Below are 23146 nucleotides of genomic sequence, written 5' to 3'. Positions count from 1 at the left end.
ATATTTATTTATTTATTTATATGTGGGTGTGTGTGTGTGATAATAGTATTTTAACAATGGTAACATTGTAGCCTTATCAAAATTCTGTTTTTTTTTTTGTGACCTGAATTGGCAACATTGGTTCAACCAATGGTGTGGCTTATGGGTGGGACTATTTGTTTAGTCGACCAATGATAGCTTGGAGCGGAACATTCAATATTTTTGCAACTCCATCCATTTGGTGATACTAGCATTGTGCAGAAATGATCATTTCAAGAATTTGCTTCTTGAGACCCATGGATCTTTAAATACTTTAAGCCTGTGTTCACAACCGAGTAGGCCTATGTAGTGCAACAGTGACTACGTTTACATGGACATCAGTAATCTAATTATTTACCTTATTCTAAATAAGCCAATATTATGATTATGGTGTTTACATGAGTTGCTTTTAGAATATTCCTTTCATGTTCCCGTTTTACATGTTATAGTACATAGTTTGATTAATGCACACGTCATTACGTCCCCACGTGACGCCATCTGACGTCCCCTACGGAATTTCACGTATAAACATATAGTTCATCTCCGTGATGATGCCATGTACAGTTTTGGGTGTTTCATTTTTAATTTTATGAAAGCTTCAAGTGCAGTTAATTATTTGTACGTGCATATGACGGCAGGTGTTGAAGCTCTTTTATTTGCCGTCAAACGGTTGAGCACTGCTGTATGTATCCTGTTGCAAAATGGGGCGAAAGGTCCTACACGACGGTAATAATGTGATTAAAGGGTTAGTTCACCCAAAAATTAAAATTAGGCTGTGTGTTACTCACCCCAGAGGCATCCTAGATGTATATGACTTTCTTCTTTCAGACGAATCAATTGTCCTGGCTATTCCAAGCTCTATCATTGCAGTCAGCGGGTGTTGCAGTGCTTCAGTCCAAAAGAAGTTAAATAAAAAGTGCCCATCCATAAAAAAAGTGTCTCACACGGCTCCGGGGGGTGAACAAAATCCTCCTGTAGCGAATCGATGCGTTTTTGTAAGAAAAATATCCATATTCAAAACGTAATAATCACTTGAATCTAGCTTGCGCTCACTGTTGTAAACGGAAGCAGCTCCGGGAGGATGACGTATGAGGTCAGCGTTGCGCATGCGCCGTTGAGTCTCGTGAAAACCAACGTTTGTTTACAGGATCAAAGGAAGCAAAGTTTCCTTACTTTAGCAAAGGAAAACCAGTCTCCTCTTGGCTTATATCGAAATCCTCCGACATTCTTCTTTACAAACCCTCGTTTTGTACTTATAATTAGTGACCATTGTTTTGTTTTGATCTCTCCGCTGTGTTTCCACGTGCGTCACTTCTGAGCGGCGCATGCGCAACGCCGACCTCCATACGTCATCCGCCCGGAACTGCTTCCGTTTACAACAGTGAGCGCAAGCTAGATTCAAGTGATTATTACGTTTTGAATATGGATATTTTTCGTATAAAAACGCATCAATTCGCTACAGGAGGCCTTTGTTCACCCCCCGGATCCGTGCGAGACACTTTTTTTTTTATGGATGGGCACTTTTTATTTGACTTCTTTTGGACTGAAACACTGCAACACCCTAGTGATGGGAAGTTCGGATCATTTTACCGACTCGGACCTTTGAGTCTCGTTCAGCAAAATGAACGAATCTTTTTTCGAGTCATTTCATTCATTTTAGCAAAATATAATTAAAATGTTACGTGTTACTTCCCTAATATGTCTACTACTTACGCAAACGTTGATCACACTACAAACAATACAAAACTGCTGTAAGAAACAGAAAAGATTAATGAATTGTTTACCTGGGTCTTCAGTCTATGATTAGCTCACCTCACCTCTTATCTGACAAGTCTTCGGGTTTGGGCTTATGGGGCTGTCATGTGATGAATGAACGACTCAAACCCGAAGACTCAAAAGATGAACTAATCAATTCTCTTTCCGGCTCAGACTGTATTGGTTAAAGCTTATGGGGCTGTCACGTGATGACGAACGACTCGGAAAAACCAGAAGACTCGAGAGATGAACAAATCAATTCTCTTTCCGACTCAGACTGCATTGGTTAAAGCTTATGGGGCTGTCACGTGATGAACGAACGACTCAAACCCGAAGACTCGAGATTAACTAATCAATTCTCTTTCCGGCTCAGACTGCATAGGGTAAACTAATGGGGCTGTCACGTGATGAACGAATTACTCTGAAAAACCCGAAGACTCGAACCAGGTGAACTACTTGACTAATTCCAGTACAGAACCTATATGATGTTGCGCATGCGCTGAACGAATCACTCTCCGAGACGACTCGTTCTTCCCGAGTCACATTAAATATTCGTTCAAAATGAACGAATCATTCAAGAACGACCCAACACTACAACACCCGCTGACTGCAACGAGAGAGCTTGGAATAGCCAGGACAGTTTTTAATATAACTCTGCCTGGATTCGTCTGAAAGAAGAAAGTCATATACACCTAGGATGCCTCGGGGGTGAGTAAAACACAGCCTAATTTTAATTTTTGGGTGAACTAACCCTTTAAGGTGTTCACATGTCTATACTGCACTTCAGTAATGCCACTATAGTAATAGCCTACTCCACATGTCTTAATTCGATTTCTGTTTACTTCGATTATGACTTTAGATTAAGGTAATCAAAAATCTTTGTTTACATGGTAGATTCTTAATCAGAGTATTGTCTAAACCGTATTAAAATCGGAGTATTGTTGTCCATGTAAATGTACTCAATGACCTGTCTCACCTGATGACTTGAATTCCTTTAATTCATACTCAAGAATTAATCAGACGGACTGCCGAACGGAAAGAGAAAAAGATTCAACTACACTACGAGAATGAAATTTGAATTATTAACATTACGGGTTGGTTTCTTACTTTCTTTCTTTCTTTCTTTCTTTCTTTCTTTCTGTCGTTCTGTCTTTCTTATTCAACAGTACAGAGTTTAATGGGCGTTAAACAGGACGCGTTCTTTCATGATGCACCTCTTGGTCATTGCGTCGCGCAAATTTGCTTCCACTTGAAACATTTTAAACGCCTCTTCATACCGGTGTTCTCCATTCTGTTGTTTCTGAACCCAATAACGGCGCTTTAGTTTGTGAAGTCCTCATACTAAAGTCCCCCACCGGGACTCTTTCAGTTCCCCTTTGGTTTACGTGCAACTGTAAACCCGCCTCAGAAAAACACCAGAAGCTTCACTTCCACTTTACTCAACTAATCACATTCTGTCTGTCTCTGTCTGTGAGCGTCTGAAGAGCTCTGAATCCCCCATCATCCAGCATGTCTCTCCCGCAACAGCTGCGCGATGAAAGGTGAGCGAAATCATCTCTTTATTATTATTTTCTCGTCGTGAATATTCATGATATCAAAGCCGAGGTTCCTGCGTCGTAGTAGAGTCGCTTTCAGGGCGTAGTGTTTGTGTACTATTCCAGTTTAACTTGTAACTGTACTTTAAAATACTATGCTGTGGTGTAATTATTATTCTATACAGTAGTAGGCTATACTGTATTGGATGGAGTGTACTATGGAACAACAGATAGTCTCAGTTTAGTGTAGTTGACTAAACCTATACTATACTAGACAAGACTAGTCCACCATGTCATAACACTATGTGCAAGCCTAAATGAGCATTTTTAGTATTTAACACAAGTTTGTTTATGACATAATGAAAATTATTCAGAAAATATTTAAACTGATCTCACAATTAAAAAATATAAATAAAATTGTGGGTATTGATTTATCCACATAGAAAAGTATTCTCATCTCAAAAAGTATCATTTAGACAACTATAAAACATTTGATTTTTGATTATTATTATTAGTAGTAGTAGTAGCAGTAGGCCTAGTAGTGGTAGTAGTATTAGTGTAAGTGTTTCAACAAATAATATAATCTTTATATTGTGTGTACACACAAAAACAAATGCTTTTAATGCTGGAGCAGATTATTTTATTGTAAATTAATTACCGTAACATTGATTAAAAAACATATTTCAGGGCATATTTTCTGTGCTAATCAAAATGTTTGTAACATTTGTTTACCTGACAGTGATTTCGACCAGCTTCCAGACAACATCCCAGTCACTGCAACCATTGCTGACATTGAGGAAAAGAAAGGTTTCATTGTTTACTATGTGAGTTTCCCCAGACCTGAACCCCTGTAGTTGACCTTTCCTCTAGTCTGTCTGGCTTTTATAATTTGTCTGCCTTATAGTCTGCCTATTACCTGTGATTTATGTTTCACCAACTGCATCCAACTACAAAATACTATTAAATGCCATATGTATAAAATGCCAGTCTTAAATATTGTCAAGGGGACACATTCTTGCATTCTTTAAAAAAATTTATTTTACTTGTTTGTCCATGTACACACCTGTCAGCTTGATGTCTTTTGCCATTGTGTCACTTTCAATGTTTTTAAATTTCATAAACTACTGCATAACATAACTTATGCATACTGCAAACGTTTTTGACTTTTGTTCTTTATCACCTTCTTACAGAGGTTTGTAATTGAGGTGAAGGCCAAAGGCAACAGTAAATACCTGATCTACAGAAGGTATCGTCAGTTCTTGACTCTGCACCAGAGTTTGGAGCTTAAGTACTCAGCTGAAGCCCAGCCGGGATACTACACCTGCCAACTACCTACCCTGCCAGGTCTGTGACTAAGCCGCTGTTGCACAGACTCATCTAAAACAACAGCGATGTAGAGCCCTGGGGAAACCTAGGTTCATTAGCACAGGCCACATACACACTGCAGCTAAATACCATTGTCCCGTCTCTACTACTGTAGGTGCTTAAAGGGGATGTCTAATGCTATTTCATGCACTGACTTATTTACACTGCTAAAGAGTTGGATTCTCATGCTAAACATGACCTCTCATGAAGTCTCAAAAAAAGAACTAATCTCTCTCTAAACTCTCTCTTTTTCGAGAGTATGGCCTTGTATGACGTCATAAAAGGCGGAATTCCTTTTATGGGCACTTCTCGGCATGCACACGTCAACCAGAGTGAGAGCAAGAGCACACCCATCAATGTTGTCTGCAGTGCTGCACAGGACTTGCTCGAGATTTTACTTATTGCTTATGACCACAAAATCAACAATGTCACCTAGGGCTGGACAATAATTCAATATCAATATGTATCGCGATATATATTTTTTCAATAACGGTGATATGGTTTTTAAACACATTTCCGACATTTCGATATAGCCTACATTACCAGTGTTTCCCATACACTGATTTATTTGTGGCGTTTGACTTCGTTGAATAGCACTGCAGGTTTTAAAATCAAAACTTGTCGCGGGTGTTTTATATTAATGTATCTCTAAAGGGAAAGGACTATCTTCAGAAAAGTTTCGATGGGATTTTTATTTTATCTAATAAAGAAGTGTTCATGAGCGGAGCTGCTTTGATTACAGCCATTACTGGAAAAACCCCTAGTTCAACCGCTCTTAAAGCACCTCTTGTGGCAGACAATCAGTCTGCACTTAATTCTGTTCTGCTCACCAAGCCTGCATTTATTTGATTCAAAGTACAGCAAAAAAAAAAAGAAATATTTTTACTATTTAAAATAACTGCTTTCTATTTGAATATATTTTAAAATCTATTTAATTCTAAATTTCAACATAATAATAAATTATTTTTGAGCAGCAAATCAGAATATTAGAATGATTTCTGAAGGATCATGGGACTGGAGTAATGATGCTAAAAATATATTTCAAAATGTTACTGTTTTTGCTGTATTTTGGATCAAAAAATGCAGGATTGAAAGAATTTCACATTTCTTGTTTGAATGAAGGCTAAATACAAATAAAAGGTGAACATTAATTTATTTGTGCTGGGGTTTTTTTTCTTTTTTTTCTAAAATATTATATGGTTTTATATGAGGTGTCAGAGACTTGGCAAATTAATTTTTCATAAGTTTGTATGCACAGACCAGATCTGTTGTGGCGTTCTTGGCAGTTTTTACGAGGCTTTTTTTAATAGTGTTCGGAATTATCGGAATTATATCGTATCGACTGAAATTAAGAAATATATCGTGATATAAATTTTTGCCATATCGTCCAGCCCTAATGTCACCACAAGAAGTGTGTTTTTGGTTGTGAGGGAAAGATAACCTTGTTCAGCTTCCCAAAGAACCCAGCGTTAAGGGAATTATGTCGATGTTACAGCTTGCTGACGATTGTTACGCAAAAGCTTTGCATGCTCGTGACTCTTTAGCTCCACCCACAGCACTTCTCCCAGAACTCGACTGTTTTCTGAGAGAAGAGGTACAGCTGTATCTTTCTTTTATAAGTCTGATAAAACTAGGGCTGCCCTCGAGTAAGGATTTTTCTGGTCGACTAGTAGTCATTCATTTGAAGCATTAGTCGACTAATCACACGTTTATTGATAAACCATTTAAATCATTATAATTAGCCTTTAATTGCCTACATAGCCTAATAAGTGCTCAAGTACACGCATAAAGCTTGCCACAGCGCACCAGCAGAAGTAATGATTATGAACGTGTCAGCAATAAACAGTAAGGAGATTGCATTAAAATTTTAATAATTTGATAAACTAGTGCTTTCTTTGTTTTCAGCTTCAGAGATGAAGTCGGTGACACTGAATCGTCATCTCCACAGTAGTGGATGCGCCTGTATGCATGTTTCATACGGATTACATAATCTGAGAATGTGTTTTCCATTTGAATTGGTTCATTTGAAATTAGACATTTCACTCTATATAGATATATTTTGAATGTCTGTAAGGCAAAGATATACACAGAGTTTAGCGCTCAAGTTCACAGAGACCGAGACGGCAGAAAGTGCATCATGTTTGCTTTCATTATTTTACAAAAGCCAAGTATGTGTGTGTTATGTCCCCTTTAGTCCCATTTGGAGTGACAGCCACATAACTACAAAACGACTAAAAACTTCCCAAAAGCTCAGATAGTAACTGAAGTTTCATTAAATGTATGCAGTTTGTACAGAACTGAACTGAACAACTAGTTATTTAGATGCATTGTGTACATTTGTAAAGTCCATTAAAGTTCTTGCTTAAGGTTCACCGCACAACCAGAGCTAGTGGAATTAGTTTCCACATCCTTCAACAATGCCATGAACTTATTACTAATCCACCTTAAGCAAGGGTGTCCAATCCTGCTCCTGGAGGGCCACCTTTCCACAACCTGCTCCAACGTACCTGCCTGGGAGTTTATAGCTATCCTGAATATCTTGAATAGCTGGTTCAGGTGTGCTAAACTCTGCAGAAATGTGGCCCTCAAGTATGAGGGGGTACAGGTACTGTCAAGATAGAAGTAGAAGAAACAAGTACAACCATATATATAAGAATCGTGAAGCCATAACTTCCCCCCGTCAACTGATAATCACCTGGATGAGGTTGTGTAGGAGCATTACAGGAGACTTCAAGTCACAAATTTAGCTGTGGAGAGCTCAGAAAAATCTAAGAAGATGTTCAAAAACAACAACAGACTAGATTGGGGTGCCCTATCAAGCCCAATTAAACACATCTGTATCAAATGGCGCTTTTCCACTGCATGGTACGGCACGGTACGGCTCGGTACGGTTCACTTTTGGGGGGTTTTCCAATGGGTACAGTACCTGGTACCTGGTACTTTTTTTAGTACCACCTCGGTTGAGGTTCCAAGTGAACCGTACCGTTACCAAAACGTGACGTGTAAATTCTGCTGATCACATATTGGCCGGAGAGAATCGTCACTACCTGCGTCACTGAACTTGCGACACAAACACAACAGAACTGCTAGATTTAAATCAGCACAGCCAGTGAAGGATCGAAAGCAACTGTTTTGAACAAGTGCACCTTTTTTAACAACCAAAAAGTGGCTGCTTCGTTGTCTGTTGAGGAAGTACAGACGTTCCTCTTGTTGATAGCAGAGGAGCCGATCCAGCGAGCTTGATGGGGCGATGCGGAATGAAAAAGTTCTTCAGGAGTCGCGGCAATAGAGGCGGCGCAACTATAACGATATGTGAATAATCCCACCCACTCTAAAGCGGTACTGAACTGCAGTGGAAACGCAAACCGAGCCGAGCCGTGCCGTGTCGTACCACGCAGTGGAAAAGCGCCAAAAGTTAACAAGATCTTCAGGATTACTAGAATCTTCCAGGCAGGTATGTTGGGACAAATTGGAGCTACACTCTACAGGATACTCATCCTCCAGGAGCAGGATTGGACACCCCATGGTTAGATGCAGGAATGAATTGTATGGTCGGAAAAAGGATTTCAAAACATCAGATGCGAGCCCTTTATCTACACCACCTTCCATTGTCTCACATTTGCTGTTCCTCCAGAGTCAAAGTTCACTCCTTAGGTGGACTTTGTTCTTTGAGTACTTGAAGTGTTTCCCACAGAGTTACTGATTAACTAGAACTTCTGTGATTGGGATGGAGAACAGCACAGACAAGAGACAGATGAAGGGAATAGCATTGTATTGCCAGGAAAGTGAAATGAGTAGCATCCTTTTGACTGACACTGACACCGACACCATTGTCTGTCTCTTCTTGTCCTCATCTACATTCACTTCATCAATCCACACATAAATATCTGCACGCACATGGAAATGCAGTTTTCAAATTTGTTTGAATTTGTTTGAAAGGTCCCAAAGGTTTGAGACCGCCTGAGACTCGTCAGAACCATCATCATCAACAATCATATTTTTAAATGGAATATGAACCAGTACTTGATTCAACACCAACCCTATAGAAGAAGTAATAACACCATCTACGTCATCGTAGTAGTGTTATCTACTCTTGTTTCATTCTGTAGTCTCTAATGTCTTTAACCTCTTTTCTGATCCCTTTTTAATCAGCCTTATGTCTCAGGCCTCTTTCTCTTTGTCTCGTGTTCTTTTTCACTGCCCGTCCCATACTCTGTCTTTGACCAAACGAGCATGTTTATAATTGAATTCAAAAGGAAGGAGAGGTTGTTCTTTGGCACCCTACCCACTGTTTCATTAAGGTCACCTAAAGACTGCAAGCCAACAGGCTCCCTGCCAGCTAAACCTGAACCTAGTGGAGCCAAGTTAAATCAAGCCCAATTATATTACAAATTACTTACATGCCAACTGATTGCTCAAGCCAATGAGTAATATTGATTATGCAATATTACGCAATGGAAAGATAATTGGCAAGTTTATATGAGGACATTAGCAATGTCTGCTCTGATGCACTATAAAGGGATGTCTCTTGCTTTGCTCGTGCCATTCAGATCTAACTAATGCTTAGTTAATGCAGATTTATAATAAAGAAGCTTATTAGAAAGGATAGATATCTTAAGAGACAGCGATGAGAATTAGAAGAATTAAGTTGGAATTATTGCATAGCCATTAAAATGATGTTAAAGTTGGATTCAAACCAACTTGTATGAATGGATCCCTCTTCATTTTTTTTCTTCTCTTAATCGGATCCCATAAAGCGCTTTTGAGAATGACCCTCTGACTCTAATGACAGACCTCTCATCTTTGTTCACTGTGTGCATTATTAACATTTCCGGACTATGGCCATTCAACATTACAGTATAATTGAGAGCTATCAATTTTAACATTAATTATAATTTAAAAAATAACAACTTCACAAATTAAGTGAACTTAAAACAATCTTCACATAAACCCATTATAATAAATGTCATATTTACTGTGCCCTTAAGCAAGTAGGAAATATACAGACATTGAATAAAGTAATCAAACTAAATTCTAAATTAAAAATAGATGAAACCTTAAAGCTACAAAGGTTATTGATTTGCTCTTTTTTTACTTTTGTTCTTTGATGAACAGACATCACAGCAGCTGGATTATTACGTTATTTGGCTGCTATTACTTTAAGAGCTCCCGCTGCTGAATGTGAAACGAATCTGACAAACATGAAAGTAGTTTCAATGACATTTTAATATGAAATGATACAGGCTACAGCGCGCTGCCATATTTGTGCATGCAATTGAAGAGCACACGCTACGAGCACAGTATAACGGCTGACAGGACAGAAAAATTCGTATTTACTGACATATGGCCTGACAACATCTCATCTGACCACAGTTCACTGTTGTTCTACTGAAGCTCCTCGTCATCTGTACAGTTTCCACGCTTGTTTGACTAGCGGCTGTCACTGAGGCGAAGTGTAGTGTGCATCTGAAAAGTTCCCTGTTTGATGTGTTTGTAAAGACATTCTGCGTCTAAATAAACGCAATTTTTCTCTGCTGAATGTGATGCGAATCTGACACACATGAAAGTAGTTTCAATGACATTTTAATATGAAATGATACAGGCTACAGCGCGCTGCCATATTTGTGCATGCAATTGAAGAGCACACGCTACGAGCACAGTATAACGGCTGACAGGACAGAAAAATTCGTATTTACTGACATATGGCCTGACAACATCTCATCTGACCACAGTTCACTGTTGTTCTACTGAAGCTCCTCGTCATCTGTACAGTTTCCGCGCTTGTTTGACTAGCGGCTGTCGCTGAGGCGAAGTGTAGTGTGCATCTGAAAAGTTCCGTTTGATGTGTTTGTAAAGACATTCTGCGTCTAAATAAACGCAATTTTTCTCTAGAAAAAAAAGAGACAGAAGCAGCAGTTGTGAGTGGGGTGTCCAACCCTAGCCCCATCCCTGCGTTATATTTAATGCAGTTAAACTGCAAAAAAAATTTACCTCCTGCGTTAAAGCGCTAATTTTGACAGCACTAAATGAAACATAACCTAAGTCCCTGGAGCTACAAAAGAGGAACTTCTTAGCAATAAAATTCTCATTTAGGTTTGTCAGCCTTTCACTTTGTCTGTCATGTACACGAAAACTCAGAGAAAATGTTGTAGAAACCACTTCTTCTTCTGTTATTCATCTAAAGTTCACAATGCTTTCTTTTCTCTCTTTCTCTCTTACTAGAAAAACCGTAAAGCCCAAAACGGACCTTCTCTCCGCACCCAGAGCAGAGGTATACCAGTGTTTCCTTGGAAACACTCTCAGTAACAGCCTACACACTACATACTACACACATACTTACATGGTCAAGCATGCAGGCACCACACAAAGCTCTGACATTTGGTCAGGAGGTTATTACACAACACACCTCAAACTTTTGTTTCAAAACGCTCACATTTTGTCAGAAGATTATGACATAAAACTCTGTGGAGGCTGAGACTCTTCCACAATGCTGCAGTGTCACTTACATTTTGCATTGCGTGATTCAAAGTGCTCCATTTATGGAGAATTCTGAATATGTATCTATAATTTGCACAGTTTTATGTCGAAAATATTGATAATTTTGGCCAGATTTGTTGTGACCAAACCTATAAATGTAAGCATTAAACTTGAGCATGTAACTTGTGTTACGGACAGGAATGATATCTCAAATTATGCAGCTTGTTGAGCTTGTTGAGAAGTGTGCTGTTACTATTCATCACACATTTTAGCTAAAAAATCTCATAGGCTTCGATTGAAGGCAGCACCTAAGTCATATTTAGAGACTTGAGGGTGAAATTTTTTGACTTGGGCCAGTAAGCAGTGATTCAAAGTGCTCCATTTATGGAGAATTCTGAATATGTATCTATAATTTGCACAGTTTTATGTCGAAAATATTGATAATTTTGGCCAGATTTGTTGTGACCAAACCTATAAATGTAAGCATTAAACTTGAGCATGTAACTTGTGTTACGGACAGGAATGATATCTCAAATTATGCAGCTTGTTGAGCTTGTTGAGAAGTGTGCTGTTACTATTCATCACACATTTTAGCTAAAAAATCTCATAGGCTTCGAATGAAGGCAGCACCTAAGTCATATTTAGAGACTTGAGGGTGAAATTTTTTGACTTGGGCCAGTAAGCAACCACCCACAACACCCTAGCAACTACCCTGAATACCCTAGCAACTGCACAGCAGTCCACTCAACTCCACTCAGAACACCCCAGCATCCACACAACAAGTCCTGGCAACCACTCAAAACACCCCGGCAATCATGCCAGCGAGTTTCGTGTCGGTAAACACCACAGATTTTTCTTGTGAAAATGTCCAAATCTATTTTCCTGATACTATGATAGCGTAATTATGTGGTTTTGATTACTCGTCATTTGATAGATTTACAGTGATGTCACTAAATCTGTAACATTCTTCTTATACAGACAAAGAAAGGGACATCTGTGTCTTTCAGTTTTCTAGGTCAGATCTTTGGCCCATTAATGGTTCCTGCCCTGTTCTACTTCTTTTGCTAATTTCTTTATCTTTTTTTCCTGAGCTGCTTTTTTAAGGGATAGTTCACCAAAAAATGAAAAATCTGTGATCATTTACTCACCCTCATGTCTGTCCAAATCTTTCTTTCTTCCATGGAACACAAAAAAATATATTTTACATAAAATACAGATCACTCATTTCCAACAAATGGAGTTTTTCAAGCTTCAAAAGGACACAGAAGCACCATAAAAGTACATACAACTTTTGCGTTATATATCTGAATCACTGAATCAGTGAGTTGAACTTGTGAACTAGATCAGTTTGATTCATGAACCAGTTGTTAATACTGGGTTTGTGAACCAACTGAACTTGCTGAACCAAAAGATCTGACTCAAAATAGCTGTTTGTGCATAAATTCGTATAAACAATTTGTTCACGAGTCGGGCTGATCTAGTTCACACGTTTAATTCACCGATAATGAACAAGTCTTATGGACTCTTGTGATACTTTTAGGTTGCTTTTGCTTTCTTTTTGAAGCTCGAAAGCCTCAATCTCCATCCATTGTAATTGGATGGAAAAGAGCAACCAGGACATTCTTCATCATTTTTCCTTTTGTATTTTATGGAAGAAAATGTCATACGGGTTTGGAATGGCATGAGAGTTGAATAAATTATGACTACTTCAGATAATTTTTGTGTGCTTTAATGCTTTCTATCACCCTCTCTCTTCCACCTACTTCTCAGTCACGTTCCTTCAGCCTCTCTCTCTTATCTTTCTCCTTGTCTTAATATATTCACTGCTCTTTTTTCCACTCTTCACTTTATCCTTCGATCCCTCCTTTAATCTCTCCCACTCTTCCCTCAGAGTTCACTCATCAGTCTTGCTTTCTTCTTTCGCTTTCTCACACCATCCTTTAATGCATCCCTCACTCTTTGTCCTCTGGAGTACTTGCACTCCTTCAAGACAGTTTCATCCATTTTTTTCTTTGTGCCTCCCAATGCTGTCAGACATTATCGCCATTCTATCATTCCATCCACACCAGATGTGACCACAAATAAATGACATCAAACATGATTTAAATCCCATGCCCATCTATAGTTAAGTTCGGAAGGGTGTGTGAATTTTAATGTGCATGTGTGAGTCAAAGTTTAATTGCCAAAATTTTCAAATAAAATAAAATCATGTCTATACCTGCACTCAGCAAGGTGGCGCTACTGTAAATAAACCTGATTTTGCAATATTGAGTGTACGATTGATCCAACAAAATCTCATGGCAATTCAAAACTATTTTACTCTTTATGATCTCATTTGTACGGTTTCGTACGTTCTTCAAAAAATCTGACGTTTTTGAACAAATCTCACCATATAAATTCATACAAAATTGCCACCTCGTAAAATAATTTTCTCATGAGATTGGGTTTGTCTTCCATTATTTAGACAAACAGTTAATCCCAAGTTATTCGAAATGTTGTGTTAAATATCTGGGAAAGGCTGCAGGTTCGAACTTTAAAGGGGATGATTCATGAGCTGTCACTATTGTAGCCTTGAGCAAGATGCTTTTATTTGGGATAAATCATGTTGTTCCAATCCTGTTTGACTTATTTTCTTCCATAAAGAACAAAAGGAGATGCTCAGCAGGATGTTCATGCTGCTCTTTTCCACAAAAAGAAAGCGTTCAGTGACCACAATAAAAAAAACACCATAAAAATGGTTCATATGACGTCCGTGCTATATGCCAGATCTTCTGAACACCAAGTTCGAAATCAGTGGCATCAAAAATCAGATTGTGACATGGCAAGTTTGAATATGTGAAAGCTGAAGTTTAAATGTAAATTTGAAAGCCGGACTTTCAGTGAAAAGTGAAAAATATTGACACAAAATTATCATATGGCTTCAGAAGACTTGGGATATAGTGTAGTCATGTTGTCCACAGTTATGGTGCTGCTTTGTCACTTTTAGAGTTGGTACCCATCTGCTTTCATTTTTGGAAAAGAGCAGCTTGAACATTCTTCAGAATTTCTACTTTTGCGTTGCCACATATTCTCAAGTCAGAGGGGTTTGGAATGACGTGAGAACGATTGATCCAGGTTTCTCAAATGACACTGATCCTGTAGTCAACAATGTGCATTTTCAGATAAAAGTGTCATGTACTGTAGATATCATAAAATCTGTTACTTCATTTGTTGTGTGATGGCTCTGAGAATTATATGGCCATTTCCTGGGACTCATAAGACATAAGACAGAGAGCTTGATTGAAAATCAAAGCCTTTCCTCCATATCACTGTAAGGAGTTTAGACAGTAAGAGTGAGCCATTATAAAGAGATTGGAGATAATGTTTCAATAGATCTTCTTCCATTAGAGTCCTTCACTTTGGCTATCAGAAATACTGTTACCGGTATGAGCAATCTAAGAGAAGATATTTTAAGCATTATATAGCCACATATAATAACGTTTAAGCATTAAAGTCAGCTATTACTGATTATATGCATTCACACTTGCACATTATTTTACAGTATTTTCACGGTTATTTTCATGGCCCGCTTTGCTATTTCACACCTGATCTTGGCTGAAAGCTTGGGGGCGAGAGTCCCAGAGTTCTTGTTTTGGATGGTTATACGTCTTATAAAAGAGAGGTATTTATTTTAGCATACTTTTTGTTGATTCAATCTCAAGTTCTTAGTATTTCACCCATTACATTAGCAAATTAACGACTTTTATAAGCATATATAAGCAGGTTAATAACTGACACCCATTCTTGGTTAGACTCCTTTGTCATGTGTCATGGCCCCAGAGAGTGATCTCTTCTCTTTATATCCTGCTCTGATCCCCCAGTTGAGAAGAGCCAATCTGGGTCACTCATTTAGGTAGGAAAAAAACACCTCCCTCGCCTCCCTTTTGGCCGGCCACGTGCTAATGAGCTCATTTCGGAGGTCATTGACTCCCTAATTGAAATCAGAGTGCTTTGTGACCCCCAGAGTCGTGCTATAATTAGAGATGTTCTCTGACTCCTTGATCCCATGCGGAAATAACTCTCTGAATATGACCAAACAGGAGAGACCCCTTCAATAGGTATTATTGTGGTTAAATGTGTCTTTTGTTGGCTTTTTTTTGTTTTTTTTGTTAATACCACAAGTTGACATATTTTGCCAACATAGCTTACACTTCCTTCATCATAAACTTCTTTTTAGGCTTCTTTAGTCGAACTATCTCGGTTTGTTCTCGACCTAGTTCTCTTCGATATCGAGTGCAGAGCAAGCCCTGAGGTCTTCATATCACTTAATTCGTAGTTTTCAGCTAATATGCCGACTTATTGCTAACTAGATTGCCTGAAAGCACATATATGTCATCCAAGTGTCTATTTAAAACGTGTTTTCATCTGGAAGAAGTATTTTTAACGCATTAGCTCTAAAATATTACCCTTTGGATGTTTAAAGAACGTCTTTTTGAGATGTTTGATTTAGAATGTCAGTCTGCTCTTTTTAAAATATTTATCTAGTGTTTGTGCACAATTCAAATGTGAAGGCTTTTCTAACAAACATCTTGGATATGTATTATAGTGCATTAATAGTGTTAAAGTTAAAGGAAAGCTTATGTTTTAAACTTTGCTTGTTTGTAAACGAATTACACTGCTGTCATGACACTCAACGGACATTTTGTTTTCTGTTGGCTTGATAATGCAACACTTTTTAGTAGGTGACTATATAAGGTAGAATATATAGAAGAGGTAAAAGACCAATCACAATTCAGTGTGTAAATTAGTGCAGGAAAGTAGACCAATCAGTATACAAATACTGTGGTTTCATCATCGCTTTTTAATATTCATTTCAATCAAAATTTCTTAAAAGAATATTTAACCCAAAAATGAAACTTTCAATGTTTTGTTTGGACCCCATTGACTTCCATTGTATGGACAAAATATTCTTCATAGCATCTTTTGTGTTCCACATAGGGCTGCACGATAAATCGCATGCAAAACCACGTTCATATTGGCGCAATGTTTTGCGCAGCTCGTCAGTGAACAACGGCTCTGTGTAGTTAATGATGCTCAATGTGAAAGCACTCACGTGATGGAGATTTACCGCTGATTACAGAACCGGCTTTCTGGCAAGATGCGCATTAAATATCGCATGCGATTTATCGTGCAGCCCTAGTTCTACAGAAGAAAGTCAAACTGGTTTGGAACAACATGATGTTGAGCAAGTTCTGACAGAATTTTCATTTTAGGGTGCCTGTTCCTTTAAGTATAATGTTTACCAAAATCGCTGACTGAAATTATCTCGAAAGTTTGAATGTAGCCTGTATGTTTAGTAGTTCAAGATTGCACAACTGCAGAAGACTGGAAAAATAAAAAAAAGCAGATGAGTTTCAAAAGAGTGCTACCTTGCAGGGTACAGTGGCAATGCTAATGCTAGTGAGAGCTTTTCTCAGCGCTAGGCTAATTAGCACATATATTACATTGGGAAAACGGGCAGGAAATTGCTTTGTCACATTTCCACATGCAGAGTGTGTTTGTGGCACATTCTGACACATTTCCAAGTCTTGCTTAATTTCCAGTGTGGTTTAACCATGTAATGAAAAAGACAAGAGACCAGGCGCAAAAGAAAACGTAGCCCAATATGAGGAAGAAAGGTGTTGTTTTGTAAGTTTTTGATATTAGTCCGACATCCTGCAGTTTGTTGGTTATAACAGGATTTTTCTAGTATTGTCGGGTTGTGTCACATTTCTAAGTGTTCATTTGTACTGCCCTCTTTCAAAAGGAATATCGGAAACAAAATTCCATTCGCTTAAAATAGTCTAATTTTAACTTTACCATGGTGTGGCTAAAGAAGCCAATTATTACACTGAGTTACTTTCCTGCACTATATAACAAAGTTAGCCCACACAAATGACCCAAAAGCCATTTTTAGGGTTTCACAGCAGCAGTGGTACTGAAATAGTTTCTTCATCTGATGTTACTGAGCCTGCGCTCAGATACTTGCTCTGTACTGTTGACTTTGTGGAGATTTTCACATCGAGTTTTGGCACAAATTGTATCTTTCTGTTCAGAAGCTGCCTACGAGCGTGCACGGACATACACACATGGGTGCTCACACTTAAAGCAACTGCCAAGTTGTAATTAGCTGGTAACATCTAACACGTCTCACCTACACACTCCTACTCATGCAAACAAACCAAGCGACCCACAGCTCAGCAGATTTACAGCATTATCTAAACATACAGAGATGGCGGAGTGAGAACAGATGCCCACTCATGCCCATCACACACATGCACACATATAAGAAGTGTGTTAGCGTACAGTTACACACAGAGCTTTGAAACACCAGTATACCTTACAGTGATCCGTGGCCATAGTGCATTGCAGCAACGTGCGTATTTGAGTTTATATATTACATATATATAAAATAATAAAATTAAAATATTGTTAGAAAATTAACTATATATATATTATTTTTTGTATGGTTCTATAGATCTATATTCTTACTCTGTCTCTTGTGTGTAATTTTCAGAAGAAATTTGAAAAGAAACATCTAAAACAAAGTTGGCATTTGAACAAATCATAATTGAGAGCTCCATTCCATCTCTTGAGATGCACAGGAGCTTTTCTGCAGTAACTGACCTTAGTTTCTTTTGATTTAACTAAGCTTGAAGGACTGACATTGACATTGGAGGACGCACACGTTCTCTCCACTGTTCTCCTCTCTATCACACATCACTCCTCTTCATCACGTATATCTCACATCACACTCTCCTCTTCTGTTATGCATTTCCACTTATTCTTCTGTATCACTTTCTTTTTGTTTTCAGTTTTTTTGTAATTATGATGTGTTAACAGCCTGTACTTAACAGCACTTTTATTCACAGGATTAGTTTTTCTATTATGTTGGGGACCTTCCATTGACTTCTGGTGTTTTATATACATACATATGCATACATATAATATCATATTAAAAATTTATGGTGCAAGTTGTTTTTGGACTTGCACCATGGTTCAATTAATATATATTAAAAACATATGTGGAAATACTTCATTTTTCTAATATTTTTAGTTATTGTTTTTGGACTTCCACCATGGTAATCAGTAAATTACTTAGTTCTAAGTTTCAAAATGTATGTCCAAAAGTTCATACATTCATGTGAATGATTACAATATAAATGCACCATAATATTTATCACAGTACATGCCCAAAAACATGGTATCTGGACACACAATGGTAACACCGTGTTAATCTTTGAAATACTTTGAAGTATCAGAGATTTTCCGAGATTTCAGTATAATCTCAAAAAGCATGGTATTTAGACATGTTAATTAAACATGCTGTTCTTCAAAGAATACCTTGGTAATACCATGGTATTATCTTTGTACCTATCCAAACCCATTTAGGTCATGGCAAATGTCTAAGAATACAAAGATGTGTGTTCAAAATACAAGTTTTTTCATAGTACATGTACAATATATTTTTAAAATGACATGTTCATTAAAATTATTTTGCAATCACACATGTGCAACAAAGCATTGTATTACTGTTACAATAACCAGTTATTGGACATATTTTGAAACAATATGCTTAGAAGAATACCATGGTATTTACTGAAATTACCATGGTGCAAGACAAAAAAAAAACATTAAACATTTAGTATTTCCACAGTACTATTTAGCTGGTGTCAAAAAAATTAAAGTACAATTAAAACATTGATCTCTTCACTTCTCACTTCTTATGAATAGCATCTTCACTCCTGAATCTCTTATTGCCACTTTGTATAGTAGTTTTCTTTTTTTCTTACAAGCATCCTCTCATCCTATTTCATCCAACACTCCCATTTTTTCCTTTCATTCATTCTCTTCAAAGTTCTTAAAGAATGAGTATCTCCTACCTGCAGCTCGGTCTCACTCAGGACGTGTTTCGCTCTTTTTCTCTCCGTCGGTGTGTGTGTGTGTTTCCCGCTTGCGTGTCCTCGCTGTGTGTGTGTGTGTGTTAGGCAGTGTTTGACTTCAGCAGCAGCGGACGCCTGGAGCTCAGTCTGAAGGCTGGAGATGTGATTTTCCTCTTGCGGAGAGTCAACGCAGACTGGCTGGAGGTGAGAGAGATGGAGAGAGAGAAGGGTAGAAGAGGATAGGTAGGCAGGAGGAGAGAGAGAGAGATAGGGAGGAGGGTTTGTAAGAGAGAAAAAGGGAGGGAGAGAGAAAAAGGATGGAGCAGCGTGATCTCATTTATGTTTGGAGGCATTTGTGTGTAAGTGTGATTATATAAATCTGCAAAAATGTCAACAATTCTGTGTTTTTCTGTCAATATGGGGTGCTGTGTGTACATTAATGAGGAAAAAAAATGAACTTAAATGATTTTAGCAAATGGCTGCAATATAGCAAAGAGTGAAAAATTTAAGGGAGTCTGAATACTTTCCGTACCCACTGTACATTTATATACGTGTCTGTGTCTGTAATGTTGCTTCTAAGAGGTGCTTCTTAAACTACACTGAAAACAGGGTTAAATTAAAAATGTGCTTCATGTGGTAACATCTAAATTAATTGATTGTAAGTAAAAAAAATGTAATTTACCATCCCTGAATCAACCTAAAAGAATCAACACAACTAAATTTACTTTTAAGAAATAGCTCAAGGTAACAAGGTTGCATTTTACATTGTACCAAAGTAGCTCAGGACTCAAAATTTAAAAAAAAGAAAAAAAGAATATTATGAACAAATAAATGTAATGCCTGGCGAGTCACAAAATCTCTGAGCACTTTATTTACAGTGGCAAATGTCAAATTATTGGCCTTTTGTTGCAAAGTCTCACCCATTTAATAACTCCCCAAATCATAAAGAAAATTTAATGTAATTCATCTTATTCCTGGAAAGGTCCTTATTAATAATAATAAGAAGAAGAAAAAGATGATTATTTGTAATAATAATCATCATCATTATAGTAATATTAGTAGTAGTAATAATAATAATTACAAACAAATATATACTATAAATGAATATATATTACTACTACTGCTAATAAGTAATAATCTGTTAGTAATAACAACAACAGCAATAATGATAAAAGTAATATTTAGAACATTTTCATAAAATGTTTTCATTTGAATTTTTAGGATTTGAATTTTTAGAAAAATCTAAAGACATCTTTACACTGCAAAACAATGCAGATTTCCAGATTGTTAACATTTATTGATTTTATTATTCTTATTTTTTTATTTATTTTTTACATTTGTCAGATGCTTTTATTTATATCGTCTTGCATTCAGGGTCTACATTTAATTAGTTCATGCATTCTTTGGGAATTGAACCCATGACCTTGAACTGTTTGAACTATAGGAATGTCCTTTATATAACATAAACTCACAAACACATTAATGCGACATTGTCAGTGTATTTTACATACATTGCATGCTTGTACGTAACTTTTATTAGTCACATCTGGATTTTATTTGTAATTAAATTTGCCATTAAAAGTGACTTTCTTTTGCAAAGGATCTGGCAATTTCAGTTCTGATTGACCTCAGAGGTTTCACAAAGATTTGTACATCTCTAATGTTTTCAAATGTGAGAGGATTTCAACTTAATTTATATTATAAATTCAGCATCCATCCAAATGAAAATGTGTGTGTACACTGTATGTAAAAAATACCTACAAATATACATTACTCTAGGTGGAGATACAGCATCAGGAGTACATGATAGATGAAGGTATTCACTAAAGAAAGGAAGAAGGGAATAATTTAAAGTATAAAGTGATTGAGAGAGCACTAAAAAGAGTGTGTTATGAACAAAGAATGATGGTGGAAAAGACATAGACATCAAAGGAGAAGATGAGAGACATTTAGGTATTAGTGTGTGTGTGTGTGTGTGTGTGTGTGTGTGTGTGTGAGAAGGAGTGGGAAACTGAGAAAACTGAAAACAACAAGATCTGATCTGGACACTCGCTCACACACATAGTTTTTATGAGTTCGATACCTGCGATCTTTTCAGATCATGACAATAAAGGAGAACGATTTGACCTGAATTGAATTCCAGGGACAGAAAGAGAGAGAGCGAAAACTTGATATTGCAGACATGCAATGGACCCTCAAATAACATTATGAAGATAAGAGCGGGTGAAAGAGAAAGATCAAGCCATGACTCGCTAGTTCATTGTCTCAGAAACTCCTTTTTTCACTTGAATGCACCTAATGTGTCTGAAGATTAGGGGTGTAGCAATCATTATTCCTCCCACTTCTGGGGACATTACCCCTGCATTATTGTGTTCCTCCACCTGTCATATCAGTTCATCTCCCCTGCAGATACAAGAAACCATCTCTCCCACTTCTGGGGACATTACCCCTGCATTATTGTGTTCCTCCACCTGTCATATCAGTTAATCTCCCCTGCAGATACAAGAAACCATCTCACAGATAGATAGACAGACAGACAGACAGACAGACAGACAGACAGATAGAAAAAATGGACAGACAGACAGATAGATAGATAGATAGATAGATAGATAGATAGATAGATAGATAGATAGATAGATAGATAGATAGATAGAAAAAATGGACAGACAGACAGACAGATAGATAGATAGATAGATATATAGATAGATAGAAAAAAATGGATAGATAGATAGATAGAGTCTTCCTCTGCTCATGCCGTGTGTCTTCTCTCTGTAGGGCACAGTAAGGGACAAAACTGGAATCATTCCCGAGTCGTTCGTGAACATTATTAAACCTCTTCCGGAGAGTGACTCTGACGAAGAGGGCGGAGCTTTCAAGAGCGGGAATCGTGCTCCGAGTTCATACAGCTGCCTGCGCTGCTATCTGCTACAGCCAGAGGGCATCGGCACAAGGTCACACACGCAGCGCATGCACATCGTCAGTTCATCTAAAAACATTATCCTTTTAATCACTATCACGTCTATAAACACACAAAAACATCTTAGCAACCACATCACAACACCCTGGCAACCCCCTATTGACTATTTCTCAGCTAATGTGATGCTGTATTTATTGTCTGCTGTAGGGACATTTGTGTTGAGGAAGATCTCTCTATTCAACCGTCTTATGAAGATCTGCTTTCCCGAATGAGGTACTTTATCCCTGTCCTGTTCAGCTCTCTAATCAGGTTGTGCTGTTTGACATGTTGTACGCTCACAATGTGTCTCAGAATGGAAACATAAAAGAAAGCCTCATTAATTGAATATTCTAACATGTAATACTGTTAAAGCGTCTCCTAATCAGTTTATGTTTGTATTTATTCTGTCATTCCCATCATCAGCATCTTTAATTCTGCTGTTCTTCTCACACTGAGGAGAGCTGGTGTCTCTCTATAATATTCACACCATGTTTCCTGCCTTAACTCAAGTACGAGAGGAGAAAAAGATGTGGTAGAAAAGAGAGAACGGACAGAAAAGCATCCAGGAGTGAAAGACAGTCTTTTTAAATGTCAAACTTTTCGGTCTGACCAGCAGAAAACACTTTTGTTTTGTACAGTGTCATAATTATGAATTGCTTTTCTCAAATTTCTCATGAAGAGAACATCTAGCAGCAATCTCTTTTTGAAAACCTAGACAACATTTTAAGGCATAAAAGAAAAACAACTGTTTGTCATGTTTAAAAGCATAGTTAAATGTAACAATAAAATAACAAAACATAAATAGACATATGTAAAATGTAAAGACATATGTTAATTTAATATATTTTTTTAATAATTTGACTATATTTCAATGTAACTATATTTAATGTCATCATTAGATTAGCAACATGCTATACATTTTGAATCCCCTTTTATTTTTCAGATTGTTTTTACAAGCACCAACACCTATATTATATTATATTATATTATATCATATTATATTATATTATATTATTAATGTAATATATTGTATTTTCTATTCATTTTTTTAAAAAGTGTTTAAGAATATTTACTATTATTATTTTTTTATTGTAATTTTTAAATCAATATATCACATTACAATTTTTTTTTTTGGGGGG

The 23146-nt window shown here is 37.3% G+C and overlaps 1 protein-coding gene across 1 annotated transcript in view; it reads left to right on the top strand.

Annotated features, from left to right (window-relative positions):
- The first annotated feature begins 2800 nt into the window (after positions 1-2800).
- Positions 2801-23146, top strand: part of LOC107602653 (neutrophil cytosol factor 4-like) — a 23237-nt gene continuing 2891 nt past the window's right edge. The window contains exons 1-8 of the mRNA XM_016295216.1: positions 2801-3314; positions 4048-4132; positions 4499-4652; positions 6579-6595; positions 10726-10944; positions 19157-19255; positions 21827-22002; positions 22176-22241. Coding sequence (XP_016150702.1) covers positions 3283-3314; positions 4048-4132; positions 4499-4652; positions 6579-6595; positions 10726-10944; positions 19157-19255; positions 21827-22002; positions 22176-22241 — 848 coding nt within the window. The 5' untranslated portion in view covers positions 2801-3282. The remainder of the gene's footprint in view (positions 3315-4047; positions 4133-4498; positions 4653-6578; positions 6596-10725; positions 10945-19156; positions 19256-21826; positions 22003-22175; positions 22242-23146) is intronic.

This window comes from Sinocyclocheilus grahami, unplaced genomic scaffold (assembly GCF_001515645.1).
Source record: "Sinocyclocheilus grahami isolate Dianchi unplaced genomic scaffold, SAMN03320097.WGS_v1.1 scaffold332.1, whole genome shotgun sequence".
NCBI lineage: Eukaryota > Metazoa > Chordata > Actinopteri > Cypriniformes > Cyprinidae > Sinocyclocheilus > Sinocyclocheilus grahami.
The sequence above is the reverse complement of the archived record's forward strand: the minus strand, read 5'-3'. Positions and strand labels throughout refer to the sequence as shown.